Consider the following 20,476-nt stretch of genomic DNA (forward strand, 5'->3'; position numbering starts at 1 on the left):
GCTGTGGTCCATGGGGTCGCAAAGAGTCGACAACTGAGTGACTGAACTGAACTGAAAATGAACATTGTTCCTAAACCAAAACAGGAGGTTGCACACAAGAAAAAGATATCCTTAAAGAAACTGAAGAAACAAAACCTTATAGTCGGGGGTAGGGGAGGCTGCAAAAAATAAATGCAAATTAAAGTAAAAATCAAGGAAAATTGGAAGTGGTCGAACAGGAGATGGCAAGAGTGAACATCAACATTTTAAGAATCAGCAAACTAATATGGACTGGAATGGGTGAATTTAACTCAGATGACCATTATATCTACTACTGTGGTCAAGAATCCCTTAGAAGAATTGGAGTAGACATCATAGGCAACAAGAGTCCGAAATGCAGTACTTGGATGCAATCTCAAAAATGACAGAATGATCTTTGTTCGTTTACAAGCCAAACCATTCAGTATCAAGGTAATCCAAGACTATGTCCCAACCAGTAATGCTGAAGAAGCTGAAGTTGAACGGTTCTACAAGCCCTTCGAGAACTAACACCCAAAAAAGATGTCCTGTTCATTATAGGGGACTGGAATACAAAAGTAGGAAGTCAAGAAACACCTGGAGTAACAGGCAAATTTGGCCTTGGAGTACAGAATGAAGCAGGGCAAAGGCTAATAGAGCTTTGCCAAAAGAACTCACTAGTCATAGCAAACACCCTCTTCCAACAACACAAGAGAAGACTACACATGGACATCACCAGATGGTCAATAGTGAAATCAGACTGATTATATTATTTGCAGCCAAAGATGGAGCAGCTCTGTACAGTTAGCAAAAACAAGACCAGGGGCTGACCATGGCTCACACCATGAACTCCTTATTAACAAATTCAGACTTAAATTGAAGAAAGTAGGGAAAACCACTAGACCATTCAGGTATGACCTGAATCAAATCCCTTACAATTATACAGCGGAAGTGAGAAAGAGATTCAAGGGATTAGATGTGATAGAGTGCCTGATGAACTATGGACGGAGGTTCACGACATTGTACAGGAGACAAGGATCAAGACCATCCCCAAGAAAGAGAAATGCAAAAAAGCAAAATGGTTGTCTGAGGAGGCCTTACAAATAGCTATGAAAAGAGAAGCCAAAAGCAAAAGAGAAAAGTAAAGATATACCCATTTGAATGCAGAGTTCCAAAGAATAGCAAGGATAGATAAGAAAGCCTTCCTCAGTGATCAATGCAAACAAACAGGAAAACAACAGAATGGGAAAGACTAGAGATATCTTCAAGAAAATCAGAGATACCGAGGGAACATTTCATGCAAAGATGGGCTCAATAAAAGACAGAAATGGTAGGGACCTAACAGAAACAGAAGATATTAAGAAGTGGCAAGAATACAAAGAAGAACTGTAAAAAAAGATCTTCACGACCAAGATAACCACGATGATATGATCACTCACCTAGAGCCAGACATCCAGGAATGCGAAGTCAAGTGGACTTTACGAAGCATCACTACGAATAAAGCTAGTAGAGGTGATGGAATTACAGCTGAGCTATTTCAAATCCTAAAAGATGATGCTGTGAAAGTGCTGCACTCAACATGTCAGCAAATTTGGAAAACTCAGCAGTGGCCACAGGACTGGAAAAGGTCAGTTTTCATTTCAATCCCTAAGAAAGGCAATGCCAAAGAAAGCTCAAACTACTGCACAATTGCACTAATCTCACATGCTAGTAAAGAAATGCTCAAAATTCTCCAAGCCAGGCTTCAACAGTACGTGAACTGTGAACTTCCAGATGTTCAAGCAGGTTTTAGAAAAGGCAGAGGAACCAGAGATCAAATTGCCAACATCCGCTGGAACATAGAGAAAGCAAGAGAGTTCCAGAAAAACATCTATTTCTGCTTCATTGACTATGCCAAAGCCTTTGACTGTATGGATCACAACAAACTGTGGAAAATTCTTCACAAGACAGGAATACCAGACCACCTGACCTGCCTCTTAAGAAATCTGTATGAAGGTCAGGAAGCAACAGGTAGAACTGTACATGGAACAACAGACTGGTTTCAAGTCAGGGAAGGAGTACGTCAAGGCTGTATATTGTCACCCCGCTGATTTAACTCATATGCAGAGTACATCATGAGAAACGCTGAGCTGGATGAAACACAAGCTAGAATCCAGATTGCCAGATGAAATATCAATAACGTCAGATATGCAGATGACACCACTCTTATGGCAGAAAGCGAAGAAGAACTAAAGCGCCTCTTGATGAAAGTGAAAGAGGAGAGCGAAATGTTGGCTTAAAACTCAACATTCAGAAAACTAAGATCATGGCATTTGGGCCCTTCAGTTCAGTTCAGTTCAGTCACTCAGTCATGTCCGACTCTCCGCGACCCCATGAATCACAGCATGTCAGGTCTCCCTGTCCATCACCAACTCCCAGAGTTTACTCAAACTCATGTCCATCGAGTCGGTGATGCCATCCAGCCATCTCATTCTCTGTCGTCCCCTTCTCCTCCTGCCCCCAACCCTTCCCAGCATCAGAGTCTTTTCCAGTGAGTCAACTCGTCGCATGAGGTGGCCAAAGTATTGCAGTTTCAGCTTTAGCATCAACCTTTCCAATGAACACCCAGGATTGATCTCCTTTAGAATGGACTGGTTGGATCTCCTTGCAGTCCAAGGGACTCTCAAGAGTCTTCTCCAACACCACAGTTCAGAAGCATCATTTCTTCAGCGATCAGCTTTCTTCAGTCCAACTCTCACATCCATACATGACCACGGGAAAAACCATAGCCTTGACTAGACGGACCTTGGTTGGCAAAGTAATGTCTCTGCTTTTTAATATACTATCAAGGTTGGTCATAACTTTCCTTCCAAGGAGTAAGCGTCTTTTAATTTCATGGAGGCAATTAGCATCTGCAGTGATTTTGGAGCCCCAAAAAATAAAGTCTGACACTGTTTCCACTGTTTTTCCATCTATTTCCCATGAAGTGATGGGACCAGATGCCATGATCTTTGTTTTCTGAATGCCAAATAGATGAGGAAACAATGACAGACTTTATTTTTGGGGGCTCCAAAATCACTGAAGATGGTGGACTGCAGCCATGAAATTAAAAGATGCTTACTCCTTGGAAGGAAAGTTATGAACAACCTAAATAGCATATTAAAAAGCAGAGACATTACTTTGCCAACAAAGGTCTGTCTAGTCAAAGCTATGGTTTTTCCAGTGGTCGTATGGATGTGAGATTTGGACTATAAAGAAAGCTGAGTGCCAAAGAATTGCTGCTTCTGAACTGTGGTGTTGGAGAAGACTCTTGAGAGTCCCCTGGACAGCAAGGAGATCCAACTAGTCCATCCTAAAGGAAATCAGTCCTGAATAGTCATTGTAAGTACTGATGCTGAAGCTGAAACTCCAATACTTTGGCCACTGGATGCAAAGAACTGACTCATTTGAAAAGACCCTGATGCTAGGAAAGATTGACAGCAGGAGGCAAAAGGGATGACAGAGGATGAGATGGTTGGATAGCATCACTGATTCAATGGACGTGAGTTTGAGTAAACTCCGGGAGTTGGTGATGGACAGGGAGGCCTGGCTTGCTGCTGTCTCAGGGGTCACAGAGTCATACACAACTGAGCCATTGAACTGAACTGAAAAGTTAAAAAAAAAAAAAGAATAATAAGAAAATGCAGTATTGTAAATATACTGATTCTTTCCAAAGCAAACTACAGTAGATTCTTGAACAAAAACAGGGGTAGTGACCCTGATCCCTGCACAGTCAACACCTTCACATATAACCTTACAGCCCTTTGTATCCTCTGTTCCACATCACAGATTCAACCAAATTTAGATCCCACAGTACTATTCATTGAAAAGAAATGTGCATCTAAGTGGACCTGTGCAGTTCAAATCTGTGTTGCTCAATAGTCCACTACATCCCCAATAAAAATCCCTATACTTACACTTGGGGGAGTGGAGAAACTTGAAAGGATGTTTCTAGCAATTTTAATGAAACTATAAGGCAAAATAAGCATGGGGCCAAAATAAGCCAAGGCTTTATAATCAAATCAAGCGGGAAGATTTACTCTACTGCATCTTAAAACATTTTACAAAGCTACCATAAATAACAACTTTATATTGCCATAAAAACAGAAGACAACAAAAAACAGAGGTTCTAGAAATAGATCCATACAAACATTGATGATTCATGACAAAAGGGCACAAAAAATAATACTGAAAGGACAGCTTTCTCAATAAATGGCTATGGGTTAATATACAAATGGAAAAGTTATAAAAATTGAATCCTGTGTTACACAAACATCAATTCCGGGAAGATTATAGCTCTAAATGTTGCAAGTGAAAAACAGAGCTTTTAGATAATAACACAGAATACATCCATGAGCTTGAGGTAGGGAAAAATTCTTAAAGAAGACACAAAAGTAGTATCATACTAAAAAGATCAATAAAGCAGAGTATGTTAAACTTTTGCTGTTCATCAACAGACAAATTAAGACAGTGAAAAAGCAATAAGATCATGGGAAAAGATATTCGCAACATACATAGCAACAAGCAGCTTATATCTAAAACACAAGAAAAACTTTAAAAATCACACACACACACCACATATGCCATATGGCTGGGTCAACAGGCTGTACTCATACAGACAAGACGAATACTATTTCAAAACAAGAAGAAAATAACAAAAACATGCTTTGTATACAACTTAAATGTCCACATATTCTTCTTTAATAAATTTGATGTCTCTCTCCATCAACCAACTTTGCCTTTTTAGCCAAAAAAAAAATTTTAAATAACATTAATTTGATTTCCCCTTATTGTAAATCTTACTATTTAAAAAAATTTTTCATATGTAGATGGGTGTCTTCTATGACAGAATTAAAAAGAGTACTGCAAAAATATTGTGATGACAGCCTCTATGCTTGAACTAGATTTCTCTAGCACTGTTTCAGGATTCTGTATTTTAGAAAGGCATTATTCCAAGAAAAACATTTGAATTTAGCAGCATCTTCATTATTTTACCTGTATTTTGAGTGTTTAAGCAAAAAAAAAAAAAATCAGTCAAAATACTTAAAAGCTTTCTTATATTAAAGATTTTTCATTTGGAATACAACTATATTAATCAGATAAATGTGATGTGCTTAATTAAAATCTTGCTGGCATAATTTCCACAAAGGTGAGTGAATCAAACAAACCATTTCATTCATGAAAAATGTGCACCACGTGTGGGTTCCAAGTAATCTGCATCCAGTTCAAACAACTGATAACTGTATATCTTTGTGGTTAAGAGCAAGACTATCTTGGGTTCACTGCTTTGACACTAGTCAGCCACGTATTTAAGTCAATTACTTTATTCTCTGAATCTCAGAATGCCAGTAAAAATTCCTATCTCCTAGATTCCTTAAAAGATTTGACAAGATAATGTAACTAATGCTCCTAATATATTGCTTGGTAAATATAAAGCACTGACTGTGTGCAAAGAAGAATGTCCCACTATCACGGGTTATACTAATGCCAGGAACTTCCATCCTATAAGCAATTTTAAAAACTGATCAGATGCTCTTAAGCAACATGGGATACTTAGCTAACAGTAATATCTTGTACAGCTTACTGCTTTGTAATTAACATTTACCTGCAAGATTGTCAAGCATGAAGTTCAGTAGCTTTCGGGTTCCATCTGGGTCCTGGTATAAATTGAGAATATCCTGTGATAAAGGATTGCCTAAAGAACAGAAAAATAAAATCTGTTAAGAGTTACAACTGGAAGACAAAACAAACATACACGATAAAACAAAACACTAATTTTCTAAAGTGAATTTTACTGTACTCAGTCTGTTACATAAATTGAAAGAAGTCATATGAATTAAATACTCTGGTGAGATAGTCATAAAGAAAAACTTCAAAAGATCTATTTCTTTCAGATTTCACTGTTTATATTGCATATCTATAATTTGGGTGTGTCAAAATCACATATATACATACATACACACACAAATATACATATTAATCTTGGTCAATTCTGAAGTAATATCACAAATTGGCACTTTGAAGTAACCCCATAGGTTCCACATATATCTTTGAAGACAATATTCTAAATGAAAGAAAAACAGCCTTTGTGTGAGAAAGAATGCATGATATCATAAAAAATGAGGGTCTTCCTAGTTAGCATATTTATACTACACATGGAGAAAAGGAAGATCCTTCAAATGAAAACTTATCATTACCAAGATGAGTTAGTGAAATATAGAAGGAAATAAGAATTTTTTTAATGACAGTGATCAGGGATATCTGAATACTAAGAACAAAACAAGCTACTGTTAATAGCCTAAATGTTTTCTTAAGAAATACAGACAGTATTTGTTAAGACAAGCATGTAAAAATAGTAAACAGATTTGAAAAAACAAAAAGTGTAGAACTTCCAGAAATGAAGGTTCCAACTATTAAAACAAACAAAATCTTCAATACAACACACACCAACACAAATATCTAAAATTAAATGACACCGACCAATGAAGTGGTTAGAAAGAACATGGAGAACCTGGAACTCTCAGAAGTTGCAGGATGCTGGTGGAAGTATAAAATAATACAACCACGGTGCAAACCTGGTGAGCAGTTTCCAACTGACTTAAAAGTGGAAAAGGAAACTTCCTGGATTGATGGAAATGTTCTACATCTTAAGCTAGGTAGTGGTTACACAGATGCGTGTTTTTGTCAAAATCAGCCAAGCAGCATCAAGTATTTAGGTATTTTACTGTATGCAATTGGGCATCCCTGGTGGCTCAGTGCTAAAGAATTCACCTGCAATGCAGGAGACACAAGTTCAATCCCTAGGTTGGGAAGATCCCCTAGAGGAGGGTATAGCTACCCACTCCAGTATTCTTGCCTGGAGTATCCCATGGACAGAAGAGCCTGGCTGGCTATCGTCCACAGGGTCACAGAGTTGGACACAACTGAAGCAACTGAGTGTGCACGCAAGCACGCACTGTGTGCAATCATAACTAATGAAGTTCTAGGGGGTGGGGACCATGAACAGGGACTTTTCTGGGAGTCCAGCAGTTAAGAATTCACACTTCCACTGCAGGGGCGCAGGTTAGATCCTTGGCCAGAGAACTAAGATCCCACATGCTGTGTGGTGCTGCCCAAGTATGTTAGTTGCTCAGTCATGTCCAACTCTTTGCAACCCCAGGGACTGTGGCACACCAGGATACTCTGCCCATGGAATTCTCCAGGCAGTATCACTGGAGTGGGTTGTCATTTCCTTCTCCAGGGGATCTTTCCAAACCAGGGATTGAACCCAGGTCTCCTGCACTGCAGGCTGGTTCTTTACCATCTGAGCCACCAGGGAAGCCCAAAAAACAGCAAAAACAAAATGAAACAAAACAAGAAACCATGAATGAGTCAGGTAGTAGATTACAACCAGTTGAAAATAAAACAAATGAACAGGAAAACTATATCCAAAGAAATTACCCAGAATGCACCACTGAGCATCAAAAAGATGTAAAGCATGAGACAATAAAAATATGGGACTTAGAACAAGAAATATTAATGTACGATAAACTGGAGCTATAGAGGGATCAGTACTTTGTTTTCTGCCCAAAATGTAAAGAGATAGGAAGCTGACTCTTGCCGAGAGTTAAGAGACTTCTTCCTGGAGGAGAGGGAGGAAGTTATCATTGGCAAATGTCTTAAATTTGTAGGTGCCCGAGATCAAGGAAACACCAGGAGCAAATAGACTAACCAAAAGGTTTAAAAGAAAACGCTTGGAAATGAGATGTAAATAAGGGCTCTGAAAAGCTCTGACATATTCCTGGGACTCCAGAATGTATATGGAGACCTATGCACCAACTCGATGGACATGAGTTTGAGTGAACTCCGGGAGTTGGTGATGGACAGGGAGGCCTGGTGTGCTGTGATTCATGGGGTCGCAAAGAATCGGACACAACTGAGCGACTGAACTGATGCACGTGTTTAGGAAAAAACCTAAAAACAGCCTAAGCTCTCACCTGTCTGACCTTGAGGTTATGCAATGAAAGAAGTGAAGGACAAAGAAGAATTATAAACTTCCTGGCTGATTACTGATTGTTTGCCCCCAAACACACACTGAGCCACTTGGCCAAGAGTGGGAGACTTACTGGTTACAGGCATTTATTGAAATCTCTGGCCAAGCATTCAGTTCAGTTGCTCATTCGTGTCCGACTCTCCGCGACCCCATGAATCACAGCATTAGCTGACCATAAACTGAATAAAGACTCCAATGGCCACACATGATAAAGCATACAAAATTATTTCTGAGAAATCACTAACACAACAAACAACACACACAACAAGCAGCAACAACAGACAACTCCGGGAAGGGGAAAGAGTCTAATTTCAAAGTTGCCACATTATTTTAAAAGTCCAATTCTTAACTAAAAACCTATGAAACACACAAAGAAACAACAGAGTATGTCCCAAACACAGGGAAGAGATTCATCAATAAAAACTGTCCCTAAGAACAATAAAAACTGTCCCCAAGGATTTACTAGAAAAAACTTGAAATCTACTATTTTAATATGCTTAGAGCGCTGAAGAAAACCATGCTTCAAGAATTAAAGTATGAGAATGACATCTCACCAAATAAAGACTATCAAAAAATAAACAAATTATAAAAGGAACAAAATAGAAATTATAATTTTTTTAAAAAAAATCACTAGAAAGGCTCAAGAGCAGTACTGGACGGGTAGAAGAAAAGATCTGTGACCTTGAAGAGAAGTTATTTGAAATTACACAGTCTGAGGAAAAGAAAGAAAAAAGAATGAAGAAAAATTAACAGAGCTCAGAGATCTATCAGACAACAAGTATACCAACTCATACATAACAGGAGTTCCAGAAGAGGAGGAGAAGAAAGAACAGGAAAAAAACTTAAAAGAAATAGTGGTCAAAAGCATCCCAAATTTAATGAAAAACATTAGAAGAAGCCAAATAAATTCCAAGTAAAATAAAATGTAAGAGAGACCCTGGACAAATTGTAATAAAACTGTGCAAAGTCAAAGAACCTAAGATAGAAGTGACACATGGTGTGCTGCTGCTGCTGCTAAGTCACTTCAGTTGTGTCCGACTCTGTGTGACCCCACAGACGGAAGCCCACCAGGCTCCCCCGTCCCTGGGATTCTCCAGGCAAGAACACTGGAGTGGGTTGCCATTTCCTTCTCCAATGTGTGAAAGTGAAAAGTAAAAGTGAAGTCGCTGAGTCGTGTCTGACCCTTCGCGACCCCACGGACTGCAGCCTACCAGGCTCCTCCATCCATGGGATTTTCTAGGCAAGAGTACTGGAGTGGCTTGCCATTGCCTTCTCCGGACACATGGTGTACCAAGCCTCAAAATAAGATTAACAGCTATTTCTCATCAGAAACTATAGAAGCCAAAAGGCAGTAGAATAACACATTCTAAGAACTAAAGGAAAAACAAAAAGAACCATCAACCTAGGAATTCTATATCCAGCAAAAATATCCTTCAAAAATAAAGGGGACAGTAAGATATTCCCAAATAAACAAAACCTGAGTTTCTCATTAGCATACTAACCCCTCAGGAAATACTAAACAGATTCTGTTAGCTGAACTGAAAACAGAACAGTAACTTGAATCCATATGAAAAATCAGAGTACCAGTAAAGGTATTCCACACAGTAACATATAAAAGACAGTGTAAATTTAATTTTCTAACTTTTCCCTCCTATCTAATATAAGAGATAACTGCACACAGCAATAATTACAAATCTAGTTTGACAGGCACACAACATAAAAAGATGATATTTGTAATGATAGCAGCAGAAAAGAGAAGTGAATGGAGATACAGATGCAAAGTTCTTTTATATTACTGAAATTAAATTGCTACTAATCCAAATTAAATTACTGTAAACTAAGATGTTAACTGTAGTCCTTATGGTAATCACTAAGAAAATAACTCAAAATAATACCGCAAAAGAAACAAGGGAATCAAACTGGTACACTGGAAAATATCCATCTAGCACAAAAGAAGGCATTAATTGAGGAACAGTGGAACAAAAAGAACACATACAGAAAACAAATAGCAAAATAACTGACATGATCCCACTTTATCAGCAAACACATTAGATGTAAGTGGATTAAACTCAGATTAAAAAACAGAGAACTGCAGAATGACTAATAAAACAAGGTTTACATGCTGTCTAGAAAAGGCACACTATAAAGACAAAAATAGATTGAAAGTAATCTTTTACAGAAAGAGATACACCCTACAAACAGTAACCAAAAGAGAGCAGAAGTGGCTACATTGAGATAAGGATAACCTCAAAGTGTTGTATTAATGAAAAACTGAATTAGTAGTTAATAACTTTTCAAAAAAAAAAATTTCAGGCCCATATATTTTTACTGGAAGATTCATCCCATAAGGTAAAAAAGCAATAATACAAATGGAAACTATTCAACATGTCTGAGTAACACTCTGCAATTCAATTTACAAAGTCATCAGTATCCTGGTATCAAGCCAGACAAAAGCATTGCAAAAAATATACAGAATGTCTTACTATCATAAGTGTATAAATCTTCAACAAAATACTAGCAATACAGTATTTCAACAATATATTAAAAACAGAACACATTATGGTCAAGTGGTATTTAAAATGGGACAAGAAGGTGAGTTCTATCTATTGATAGAAGGCTGATTATTACTGAAAAACCACCAATGTAATCCAGCAAATAAAGTAAAGAAGAAAAGCCATGCTCATCTCAACAGTTGCAGAGAAAGTATTTTACTAAATTTAACTCATACTAATGACAAAAATTCTCAGCAAAAGTGAAGTAATAGAAAAGTGAAAAGTGAAAGTCATGTCCAGCTCTTTGCCCTCCATGGACTCTACCGTCTGTAGAATTCTCCAGGCCAGAATACTGAAGTGAGTAGACTTTCCCTTCTCCAAAGGATCTTTCCAACCCAGGGATCAAACCCAGGCCTCCTGCATTGCAGGAGGTTGAGCCACAAGGAAAGCCCAAAATAACAGAAGGGAAATTTATTTAACCTGAAAAAGCATCTACCAGAAAACTTGCAGCTATTAATAATATAATTCACAATGAAAGTACTGAACACTTTTTCTCTGTAAAATTGAGAATGGAGCAAGAATGTGCAGTGTCACCATTTCTATTTAATACTGTCCTTGGCAGTGTGATAAAGCAAAAAAAAAAAAAAAAACAGAAAGAAAGAAATGAAAAGATCTGTATTCATAGATTAAAAGGTTGTAAAAGTTCCTAGAAGTAATAAGTTCACAAATGTTTCAAGGAATAAGGTCAATAGATATTTAAATAAACTGCATTTTAATTCTATAAAATAGCAGTGAATAATTGGACATTTAAAAGGCAACATCATTTACAATAACATCAAATAACCAGCAAATCCAGCAAAAATAAATAAATCTAGCAAAATATTTGCAAGATTTGCATGCTGCAAACTACAAAATATTGAAGGAATAAAGAAAACTTGCATAAATGAAGAGGTACAAAGTATTCATAGATTGGAAGACTCAATATTAAGTGTCAAAATTAAGATATTTATTCTCCTCCAAACTGATCCACACATTCAATACAATTCCAATAAAATTTCCAGCTGGATATTTTGCAAAAATTATAAGCTGATTCTAAAATGTATATGGAAATGCAAAGCATTTAGATGTGTCAATGCAATTTTGAAAACTACAGGGTTGGAGAACTCATACTATGTAATCTCAGAGCTTATCATAAAGCTACAGTAATCAAACATTTTGGTATTGGCACAGATCAGTGGACAGGATAATATATCTAACAGTAGACCCACACATCTTTGGGTCAAACAGTAACGTCGTCAACGTTGCAAGAAAACTCATGTAGAAAGTATAACTTTTTCAATAAACAGCTGGAATGACTGGGTGTGCATATGCAAACGAACAAACTTTGCACCATATACACAAAAATTACCTCAGACCACAGACCTATATGTAAAACCTAACTATAAAATTTCTAGAAGAAAATCTTCATGTACTTGGATAAGGCAAATAATACATCTTAGGTATGACACCAAAGACAATCCATAGACGAAAGCAAGTGATAAATGGGACTGCAACAAAATGGAAAATTGCTTTTTAAAAGTTTCTAATTGAGAAAATAAACATACAAGTCATAGACTAGAGAAAACATCTGTAAAACATACTTTAAAAAGGACTCGAATCCAGAACATTTAATGAACTCTCAAAATCTCAGTAATTAGAAAATATTAATTAGGCAAAAGTTGCCATAATTACTCATCAGAGAAATGACAAATTTAAACCATAATGAGATATTACGATATCCTACTAGGATGAAAAAAAATAGAACATACTGATAATACCAAAAAGTGCTGACAAGAAGGCACGGCCAAATAAAACCCTCTCATATATTTGGCAGGAATACAAAATGAAAAATCCACTATGCTCCATTATCAGCCAGATAAACAGTCTGGCAGTTTCTTATGAGGTTTAACATACATTTACCATACCACCTGGCAGTTCCACTCCTATCTATTTACCCAAGGAAAAGAGAAACTTACTTCACACAGAAATCTAGACAAATGTTTACAGTGCCTTTACCCCTAATCAACCATAACTGGAAACAACCCAAATGTCCTTCAACTTGTGAACAGATAAAATTTATTAGTATATCCACACAGTCAGAAACTACTCAGTAATAGAAATGCACTATTGAAATACACAACACTGACTAACCTCAAATACATTAAGCTAAATGAAAGAATCCTGACTCAAAAGTTTACACACTATGTTTCCAAATATGACATTTCTGGAAAACTACTTGCGAAGGGCTGATAGTAGGAGAAGGTGTTGACTTCAATGAACACAAATGAATTCTGGAGGGTAACAGAATAATCTTATCTCTCAACTGTACTGGTAGTTATGCAACTGCATACATCTGTCAACATTTACCAAATATGAATGTCTGTCAACAAAGAGGTCATTTTCACTCCATGCAAATAGTTTAGTAAAAAAGTTGATAAAAATTTAATTTTTTCAAAACTATATTCAATATACAATTTCAGGAGTGACCACTAAGAATCCAGAAAAAAAATGTACAAATCCCAAACCAACAGAAGTATACAGGTTGAGAAATGAGCAAGGGAAAAAAAATCTGTTTTGGAAAGGCAAAAAGAGAAAAATCACATGAAGAACGGAATCAAAATGTAGGATGGCAACAATACAAGAATATCAACAATTGGAATAGTTTAGGCAACTAGTCTGAACCCACACATTAAAAACAAAAAAAGTCAGACTAGATTAAGAACAAAGACCAATTATACACTATTTGTAAGAGACATCTAAGCATACCTACACATAAAGGCTGAAAGTAAACAAATGAAAAGATACATTCAAACAATTTCCAAAAGAAAAGTTGCATAGCTATTATATTAGATAACAAAGACTATGAGATGAAAACACTAACAAAAGGCTCACGACCTACTATCAGGTTCAATTTATCTGAAGGCAGAGCAATATTTTGGCCACCTGATGTGAACGACCAACTTACTGGAAAAGACCCTGATGCTGGGAAAGATTGAAGGCAAAAGGAGAAGATGGAGATAGAGGACGAGATGGCTGGATAGCATCACTGATTCAATGGATATGAATTTGAGCAAACTCCGGAAAATAGTGAGGAACAGGGAAAGCTAGCATGCTACAGTCCATGGGGTCACAAAAAGTCAGACATGACTTAACAAATGAACAACAACAAGAGAAATACACAGGCATAGATGGTATACCTAATAAAATAATCTTCAAGGCTATAAAGCAAAAGCTGACAAAACTGCATGGGGAAATGAACAAATCCAGAATTTAAATGGAAATGTTAGCATATATAACTTAATTATTCAAAAAGCAAACAGCCAAAAATTTATAAAGATACAGATAATCTGAGGAACACCAACAAATTTGATATAATGGAGAAATACATATAGACATGTACCTAACAATTAGAGAAACAATACTCTTTTCAGATGCAATAAAACATCTATAAAAATTGATCACATACAAGGCCATAAAGCAAGAATCAATAGATGTAAAAGAACTGATTCATACAGGCTACCTTAACTGCCTATAATGCAATTAAGTTTAAAGCTAACAATAAAAGAAAGCTAATGTAAATTCACACATACATGGAAATTTTAAATAACCGATGAGTCAAAGAAGATATGATAACCTATAATAATAAAGCTTCCCAAGTGGCATAAATGGTAAAGAACCTGCCTGCCAATGCAGGAGACATGAGAGACACATGTTCAGTCCCTGAGTCGGAAAGATCCCCTGGAGGAGGGCATTGCTACCAGTATTCTTGCCTGGAGAATCCCATAGACAGAGGAGCCTGGAGGGCTACAGTCCATAGGGTCACAAAGAGTTAGACATGACTGAAGAGACTTAGCAGGCACACATGCATAATAATAATATTTAGGTCAAAAAAATGAGAATGTTTCATATCAAAATCATGGGATGCCAAAAAACTGCCAAGTAAATTTAGTCTTGACAAAAAAATGTATGATCTTAAATACTTTTGTTTATTTTCAAAGTAGGAAATCTAAGTATGAATAAACCATATATCCAACTTAAAAAGGAAAAACCTGTAATATTGATAAATGGAACAAAAGAATAAAGAAAAACAGAAACAAATCAGTTTTTAAAAAATAAAAGGCAACACTGATTCACTGAAAAGAAAATAATTGGCAAACCTGGGGAAATAAATTTGAAAAAAAGAAGGCACAAATAATCTTACTAATGAAGAAAAGGGTACTATAAACAGAGCTTAAAAATATATCTAGAGAATATGATGAACACTTTTATGCAAACAAATATGAAAACTTTAAAAAGCTAAAAAATTTCAATATTACAGATATGGTCCAGGAAAACTGACTCATGAACAATTAGAAGGACTTGACGGTTCTTATAACTACAAATACATTGAGGTGATAGTTTCACCAGGCAATGATAGTTTTATAGCCTTGTTCCACAAAAATTTCAAGAAATGGATTAATTACATATTATACAAACTCTTTGAGAAAATTAAATAACAATAAAATACAGGTCTATCTTAATCGTGAACATACAAGAAAAATCTCTTAAAAAACTTGTTGGGAAAGGCAGTCCATCAGTGTCCCTTTGTTCCCTTCCTCATTCTTTGAGAGTGTAACTGATTCTGAGGTTTATCTATCTCATGATATGGAGCAGGTTCTGTAGCTAAATAGGCAACTATTAATAAATAGGTCAAGGCAGCCAGAGCACTACTTCCATGTAACTCTTTGCACCTCTGGGGAGGCAGGACTAGTTATTTGTAGTAAAGTTGCTAAAACAGTGTCTGATACAAAATAAGAGCTATATAAAAAGTTAGTTATTTGATTGATGAAGATGAAAATGCTGACTAGAAGGAATGTATACCAAGCCCTATTTTCAGACCTTAGCAATGAAGTTTCTGCCTTTTCTATCAGACTATACTGGATGACCAACACAGTATATTAAAAAGCAGAGACATTACTTTGCCAAAAAAGGTCCATCTAGTCAAGGCTATGGTTTTTCCCGTGGTCATGTATGGATGTGAGAGTTGGACTGTGAAGAAAGCTGAGCGCCAAAGAATTGATACTTTTGAACTGTGGTGTTGAGAAGACTCTTGAGAGTCCCTTGTACTGCAAGGAGATCCAACCAGTCCATTCTAAAGGAGATCAATCCTGGGTGTTCATTGGAAGGACTGATGCTAAAGCTGAAACTCCAATACTTTGGCCACCTCATGCAACGAGTTGACTCACTGGAAAAGACTCTGATGCTGGGAGGGACTGGGGGCCTGAAGAGAAGGGGATGGCAGAGAATGAGATGGCTGGATGGCATCACCGACTCGATGGACATGAGTTTGAGTGAACTCCGGGAGTTGGTGACGGACAGGGAGGCCTGGCGTGATGTGATTCATGGGGTCGCAAAGAGTCAGACATGACTGAGTGACTGAACTGATAATATTTGTGGCTGCTGCTAAGTCACTTCAGTCGTGTCCCTCTGTGTGACCCCATAGACAGAAGCTCACCAGGCTCCCCTTTCCCTGGGATTCTCCAGGCAAGAACGCTGGAGTGGGTTGCCATTTCCTTCTCCAATGTGTGAAAGTGAAAAGTGAAAGTGAAGTCGCTCAGTTGTGTCCGACCCTTAGTGACCCCACAGACTGCAGCCCACCAGGCTCCTCCATCCATGGGGTTTTCTAGGCAAGAGTACTGGAGTGGCTTGCCATTGCCTTCTCCGGATAATATTTGTTGCTTGCATGCAAAGTGCTGGACCTTTGGACTTGGATTACTCAACTGCAATGCAAACTGTGTGTACACAACGTGTGTCTGGGCCCATCTTGTAGTTTGAATGATAATGTTCTTTGTCTCTGACTCAAGAGTCTCATGTCTTCTACCACTATCCATGAAACAACAACTGGCTAACTTAATAGCTTGTTCAAATTACCATACAACTGAACTCATTTCACATGCTAGCAAAATCATGCTCAAATCCTTCAAGCTGGGCTTCAACAGTACGTCTAAAAAAATGTCTACTTCTGCTTCATTGACTACGCTGAAGTCTTTGTGTGAATCACAAAAAACTGGAAAACTTGTGAAGACATGGGAATACCAGACCACCTTACCTGTCTCCTGAGAAACCTGTATACAGGACAAGAAGCAACAGTTAGAACCATGGAACAACAGACTGGTTCCAAATTAGGGAAGGAGTGTGTCAAGGTTGTATATTGTCATCCTGCTTATTTAACTTATATGCAGAGTACTTCATGGGAAATGTCGGGCTAGGAGATTCACAAGCTGGAAGCAAGACTGCCAGGAGAAATACCGACAATCTCAGATATGCAGACAATACCATTCCAATGGCACAAAGTGAAGAGGAACTAAAGAGCCTATTGATGAAAGTGAAAGAGGAGAGTGACAAAGCTGGCTTAAAACTCAACATTCAGGAAACTAAGATCATGGCATCTGGCCTCATCACTTCTTGGCAAACAGATGGGGAAAAAGTAAGAATAGTGACAAATTTTATTTTCTTAGGCTCCAAAATCACTAAAGACAGTGACTGCAGCCACAAAATTAAAAGACACTCCCTGGAAGAAAAGTTATAACAAACTTAGCATATTAAAAAGCCAGAGACATCATTTTGCCAACAAAGGTCCCTATAGTCAAAGCTATGATTTTTCCAATAGTCATGTATGTTTGTGAGAGCTTGACCATAAAGAAGGCTGAGCACCAAAGAACTGATGCTTTTGAATTGTAGTGCTAGAGAAGACTCTTCAGAGTCCCTTGGACAGCAAGGAGATCAAACCAGTCAATCCTAAAGGAAATCAACCCTGAAAACACACTGGAAGGACTGATGTTGAAGCTCCAAACTTCAGCCATCTGTTGTGAAGAGCCGACTCTGGAAAAGACTCTAATGCTGGGAGAGATCGAGGGCAAGAGGTGAAGGGAGTGACAGGGGATGATATGGTTGGATGGCAACTCTGACTCAAGGGACATGAGTATGAGCAAACTCTGGGAGATAGTGAAGGACAGAGAAGCCAGGTGTGCTGCAGTTCACGGAGTCACAAACAGTCAGACACTACTTAGCGACTGAACAACAATGCTCTCTGATAGATTACCTTTCACTTATTGATTTACAGACTCTCATTAGATAATACAGAAGTAAGTACCTTGCCTCCTATATGAGTGACAACTGGATTTTTAAAATGCTACTTTTAAAAAGGTACTGAGAATGTTAGATAAACGGGTATGTAGTTATTCATTTTATTATTTTTAAATGCTACTTTTTATATTATGATAAATTTAGCAAATTTAAAAGTTCACATAGTAAAAGAATCAACTGTCACACTCCTTTATATTTTAAGGGTGATAAGCAATTCATGGGAGAAAGGTAGAAATTTTCAGTTATTGAAGTCATAAATTTTTTACTATTTGGGGACATGAATGTTTAATGCTTGAGGAACTCTTTGGCCCGTATGTCAGAGAAAGTATTGCTTTACCTTAGGACATGAATTTCAAATTATTTAAAACTTACACCTTTTCTTTCATAAAACTAATAGAGTTTGAATTTGTCTTTTAAGTGACTTAACAGAACATTTCCAAAGCTTACTGGACTGGCCATGTATGTAGTTTTTAAATTGGCCTTCTTCGTATCCTAACTCCTAAAATCCCCAACCCACTACTCATACTCAAGTCTCAAAATAGAATTTCTAAAAATTAACTTGGTGAGCCAGGATGATCAAAAATCATTATCAAAATGTCAGTATCTATGCTTCAGAAGAAGACAGGAAATGGAAGAAAGGCACTCCTTTTTCTAGTTTGAAGACAAAATGGAATCTCGGAGGCAATTCATTTTCATTGTTTCTTTCAAATATATCACAACACTATTTTAAATGCTCCATTCTACTCCCTCCCCCTTTTTTAGACACAAAATACCACTATGTGGTTATTAAAACTGATGATGAATTATTTCAAGTTTTACCTCCCAAAGAATATACAGCTACCATTCATTAGGGACACTTTATTCCTTCAAAAAGCCAACCCTGTTTATACCATCTTAAAGTTTATGAAAGAAGGCTGGAAGGGCTCTGATTTTCTTTCATTTCTAAAAGGTCCTTACTCTTCCATACTGATTACCTGAACAGAAAATAGCACTGCCAGAAAAACAAATCTTCACAGAAGAGGAAAGGGCTGCATACAGGCATTTACCATAGAACAAACTGAAGTTTACCGAGAAGGAATTTATTTGAGAGCACAGAGAAAACTAAGTTCCATCGAGTAAAGCAGAACTGGTGTCTAACTTGAAAGTCTAAAGGGAGATTTTAACAAATGTGAATTAGCAGACAAAACTCCAAAATCAAAGGCCAACCAAAGATTATAGTTTGGAAGATTAACATTTTAACCAATAAAAAAGAATGAAGGACTAAAGAGACAACAGATATTCAGGATGATTCATTCAGTTGATACACAGTATAAATTTTCTGAGAACACATCTCTACATGAGATAACATGCAATAGAGTCGTGAAACAGAAGATATATAATATTTGCTTTTTCAGGAATGTTACACAGTATAAAGGGTAAGTCCAACTGGGTTCAATAGCAAATTATTCATTTGTCACTAACATGTTCTCCATCAATATGAGAAGAAGGAAAACAGCTCTTCTGATTGATCTTGAAAGTAAGAAATAATGGTTATCCTTGGAGACAAAAAATATACAATTATTATAATCAGTATGAAATTGTGAGTTCCATATTTTGTGAAATCTAAGATTACACAAAATGATAACCATTCATGCTTATTAAGAGAAAGGAACAGAAGCCCCCACTCCAACTCTAGTTGGATAATTGTTTCAACTATAACAATAAGATTTAACATATAGAGAATAAAGTGAAATTTAACTGTCCCAACAGTTAAATTTCAAACACCTTGGGTGAATCCTCAAGAAAATATTTTAGAATGTAAGTATCCCCCTGTCTGTTTACTTCATATATGATTTAAAAAAAAAGGCAGTAAAATCCTACAAAGAAACTGAAATCACAAGTTAGACCACTCATATAATGACCCAATTTACAAAGGATTAATTGTATAAGGAAGCCTAATACCACTTTCTTCATTTCATTCAACAAATACCGTCAGCAATCCTATCACTCTTATTTGAGCTTCTGTCTTAATGCTCCATTGTATGACTTGAGCAAACACAAACAGAACATTTTCATGAGACTTAGTCTTTGAAGAAGGAAAATAAAACATACAAAAGTGTATATTTTATAAGGCTTTGACTAATGTTCATTCCTTATTAGCACAAAAAATGTTTAACCAATACAGTAAATCTGCATTTAGTACTCTGCATTCAAAATAAGCCCTTTTTCCTATGCTATGCTGAAGAGAAAAATACACAAAACAAGCATTTATGTGATTTGAGTATGACTTTCATCCCAAACTGAGATGATACCATCAGAGGATGGATTAATAGGTTTATATACAAACAACTACACTTACTATGTATAGCGCATTTTTACTGTTATGCTTTTCCCTTATATGTTAACGCTATCTACTCTATCAAAATCAGACATTCTGACTGAGGTTATAATTTATTATGTTATGTCATTGTTTTTAATTTTTTTTTTAATGGGAAAAAAAACTATAGTGCTAAGTGTTAACTTAAAATACCTCCTCTAAGAAAATTCAAAGGTTTACAGAAAATTAAAAATAAAATCAAAAAAATTTTCCTCCATACAAGCTTGTTAAAATGATGGGAACTTGCTGAAATCCTGAAGCTCAATTTGATAAAGAAGAATCACTTTTCTCTTAAGAGGAACATATGGTTATATTCTCAAAATTATACTAAAACCTGACCTAATTGTAACCAAAATGGCCTTTAAAAGGCTAGAATCTTCAATACTGAGTGTCAATGCTATCATTTAAGAAAGAAAA

The 20,476-nt window shown here is 36.7% G+C and overlaps 1 protein-coding gene across 5 annotated transcripts in view; it reads right to left on the reverse strand.

Annotated features, from left to right (window-relative positions):
• Nucleotides 1–20,476, reverse strand: part of CNOT6L (CCR4-NOT transcription complex subunit 6 like) — a 125,281-nt gene that overhangs the window by 45,575 nt on the left and 59,230 nt on the right. For 4 of the 5 annotated variants that reach the window (XM_088836411.1, XM_088836409.1, XM_088836410.1 and 1 more), the window contains one exon: nt 5,621–5,710. In XM_088836411.1, coding sequence (XP_088692537.1) covers nt 5,621–5,710 — 90 coding nt within the window. The remainder of the gene's footprint in view (nt 1–5,620; nt 5,711–20,476) is intronic. The other variant, XM_088836412.1, reaches the window with a different exon arrangement.

The sequence above is a fragment of the Moschus berezovskii genome, chromosome 5 (assembly GCF_049115385.1).
Source record: "Moschus berezovskii isolate FMDL1 chromosome 5, NW_MosBer_1.0, whole genome shotgun sequence".
NCBI lineage: Eukaryota > Metazoa > Chordata > Mammalia > Artiodactyla > Moschidae > Moschus > Moschus berezovskii.